This window comes from Limulus polyphemus, unplaced genomic scaffold, assembly GCF_000517525.1.
Source record: "Limulus polyphemus unplaced genomic scaffold, Limulus_polyphemus-2.1.2 Scaffold5374, whole genome shotgun sequence".
NCBI lineage: Eukaryota > Metazoa > Arthropoda > Merostomata > Xiphosura > Limulidae > Limulus > Limulus polyphemus.
In genome coordinates this window covers 7,099-10,216 of record NW_013670984.1, presented here as the reverse complement: position 1 = coordinate 10,216, position 3,118 = coordinate 7,099, and the positions used below count along the sequence as shown (strand labels likewise).

At 31.3% G+C, this 3,118-nt stretch overlaps 1 protein-coding gene across 1 annotated transcript in view; it reads right to left on the bottom strand.

Moving 5' to 3' along the window:
• LOC106472484 (inactive rhomboid protein 1-like) overlaps positions 1-3,118 on the bottom strand; it is an 11,887-nt gene that overhangs the window by 1,784 nt on the left and 6,985 nt on the right. The window contains exons 5-6 of the mRNA XM_022401066.1: positions 2,178-2,278; positions 1,243-1,287 (exon numbers count right to left, since the gene is read on the bottom strand). Coding sequence (XP_022256774.1) covers positions 1,243-1,287; positions 2,178-2,278 — 146 coding nt within the window. The remainder of the gene's footprint in view (positions 1-1,242; positions 1,288-2,177; positions 2,279-3,118) is intronic.

The following is a 3,118-nucleotide window of genomic DNA, read 5'->3' as shown; positions in this document are numbered from 1 at the left end:
TTTTTACTAGGGTCACAAGTGACTTACAGGGTAAAACACACACATATATATGTATATAAATTTTTACTAGGGTCACAAGTGACTTACAGGGTAAAACACACACATATATATGTATATAAATTTTTACTAGGGTCACAAGTGACTTACAGCATAAAACATACACACATATATATGTATATAAATTTTTACTAGGGTCATACAAGTGACTTAGAGTGTAAAACACACACACACACATATATATGTATATAAATTTTTACTAGGGTCATACAAGTGACTTACAGGTTCGAGTAAGTAAGTCAACGTAATCTCTGATCAGCCCAATTCTGTACTCGTAAAGTCACGATTATTAGACTTTAAACTTTACAGCTTCTGCAACAAATGACTGTTCGGATCTTTCTGGTAAGGATAAGCAGTAAATAAAAAAAACCTTTTGATATTATAATCTTAACAGAAGATACAATTAATGTCTGATTTGTAAACCCAGAAATAAAAAATAAAGTTATACCTTAGGATTAATTGGGTACTATATTTTCCTGATTAACAACAGCCAACTATAAACCATGTATATGAAGTTACTTGTAACACAAAATGTCATGTCTAAGTACCCCCTGATATTTACTGTTAGCCATCTTTATTTATTTCGTGTGTCATTGGAAGGCCTGAAGTACAATAAATAGCAACTAGTATAATGTGATGTTTAGTTGATATTTACTGTTAGCCATCTTTATTTATTTCGTGTGTCATTGGAAGGCCTGAAGTACAATAAATAGCAACTAGTATAATGTGATGTTTAGTTGATATTTCATGTATCTAATGTTCCTATTGTCTTCAGTTATTTTGCAACATTTGATTTTTAAGTAAAATTCATTTGGATGGCCCATTTTCAAACTTCAGAATTGTCTGATAGAAGATACTTTACACTCTAAGTCACTTGTGACCCTAGTAAAAATTTATATACATATATATGTGTGTATGTTTTACGTTCTAGAAAAACTAACAGGTCCTTTAAGGATTGGGATCATCTACATCATGTCAGGGATTGCAGGGAACCTAGGAAGTGCAATATTTGTTCCATACAGAGCTGAGGTTAGTAGTTCTTTTAATTCTTCTTCTAGAAAAACTAACAGGTCCTTTAAGGATTGGGATCATCTACATCATGTCAGGGATTGCAGGGAACCTAGGAAGTGCAATATTTGTTCCATACAGAGCTGAGGTTAGTAGTTCTTTTAATTCTTCTCTCGCATGAAATAGTACTGAATGATCACCGTAACGAGAAGATGTATTATCCTTAAACAGAGAGAAAAAAACACCAGTTAAACTAGTACAGTCTTAGTGCTTGTTTTCTTAACTAACAAACTGTACAAAAACACAGTTTAAAACTTAATAAACTTCATCTAACAATAGTTATCCACATTCTGCTACTCGAAATGAATGTTGTTTCATAAAAAGAAAAAATTAAATCCTAAACCTTCAAGTGTCATTCCAAAATGTTTGCATCTCTTTATTTCAGTATCTTGATATTTAGACAACACTCAAGATTAAGATTCAAAAAGTATCATCACTTTTTTTCTCACATCTAATTCAACAAAATTATTCAGGTAGTACTAGTACGAAGTAGCAACAAATACGAAACCAAGTATATACAGTTACAGTGTACCCGAAGAGCTGTAAAGAAAATCTCTGTTTCAAACATGACAAAAGTTAAATGATCAAAATATTTATATAACAAACATTTTTAAAAACACATCTGAAGAAATCCCTAAAACTTTAAAGATCTATTTGTTGACAAGGCCCACAGTAAAAAATGACTAACAATGGTACTAAAGTAAAACAATCTTTCTAAACGTAAAACATTTTGTCAGACAATACGTTATCCGTACCTCAAAAATACGTTTCATTTTATACACGAATAATTGGTTTCTCGTATCAACCAATCTGACGTGCTATTAATTTTACATCACACGTTCAGATCTTGACCAGACTACCAAGTGTGATAACCACAGTTCTGTGGTTCAAGAAGAGATAATCAGTAAATGTGCACAATACAATAAAAAAATAATAATTACAGGTCTATTTTAAATCCTTACTAATGATCTGGAAGAATATTTCAGAATTTTCTTCCTACATAATCTTTTTTATGTTAATAAATACTTCAGTTGGATGTTCATACATCTTACCCCGCATGAAGAAAGAGAGACGTCCAAAGGCGATAAAACTGATCCGGTACTTCTGGGTTATAAAATGGTATCATTCCACAGACATCATCTAGACAGGAAACCTAGAACGATGAACCAATGATAAACTTGTGATATCAGCCTAGAGAAAACAAGTCCTGGTTACGTTTTATGTATATAGTGCTATTTAGTATGACACGATCATTTATTTGTATAATAAAAAATGGATACTAAAACTACTATAAAAAAATCTTAGTGAATGTTTAGCTTGATCTAAGTGAGCTTTTATCAACCTTTTTGATACCAGGGACCGGGTTGTTGCCTCCCTGAACTGTTGGGGTACAGCAAAAATTCATGATAATTTTCATGTAAAAAAAAACCTTAGGTATGATCACCTGTGAAATGTTGAATTTGGAAAATCCATTTTCCAACTGTGAAATGACAAAGTTTATTAACTTTATCAACAAAGTTTTGGAAACAAATGAATAAAGTTGATTAGTAGTCAACTCAACTTATAACTTCTGGATAAAGACTGCCTTAATTATGAATGGTTAGTTATGTAGCAACTGAAGAATTTTTAATTTTAGACAAAATAAACTATTATTAGACTACAGAACGTCAAGAATTAAAAAACAAACGTTTGTAGATTGAGGGTCTGTAAAGTAGTCAAGGCTGTACATGGAATCGAAATACATATTTACATGTGTGCAGACAATTGTGTCTTGAATGTGGTCATCTTTACTGTTTTTATATTTTTTAAAAATTCTAAATATGAACATTTATACGTATAATCTAAACCTGAATTGGTGTGTATTTGCATATAAACCTGAATTGGTGTGTACTTGCATATAAACCTGAATTGGTGTGTACTTGCATATAAACCTGAATTGGTGTGTACTTGCATATAAACCTGAATTGGTGTGTACTTGCAAATAAATCTGAAT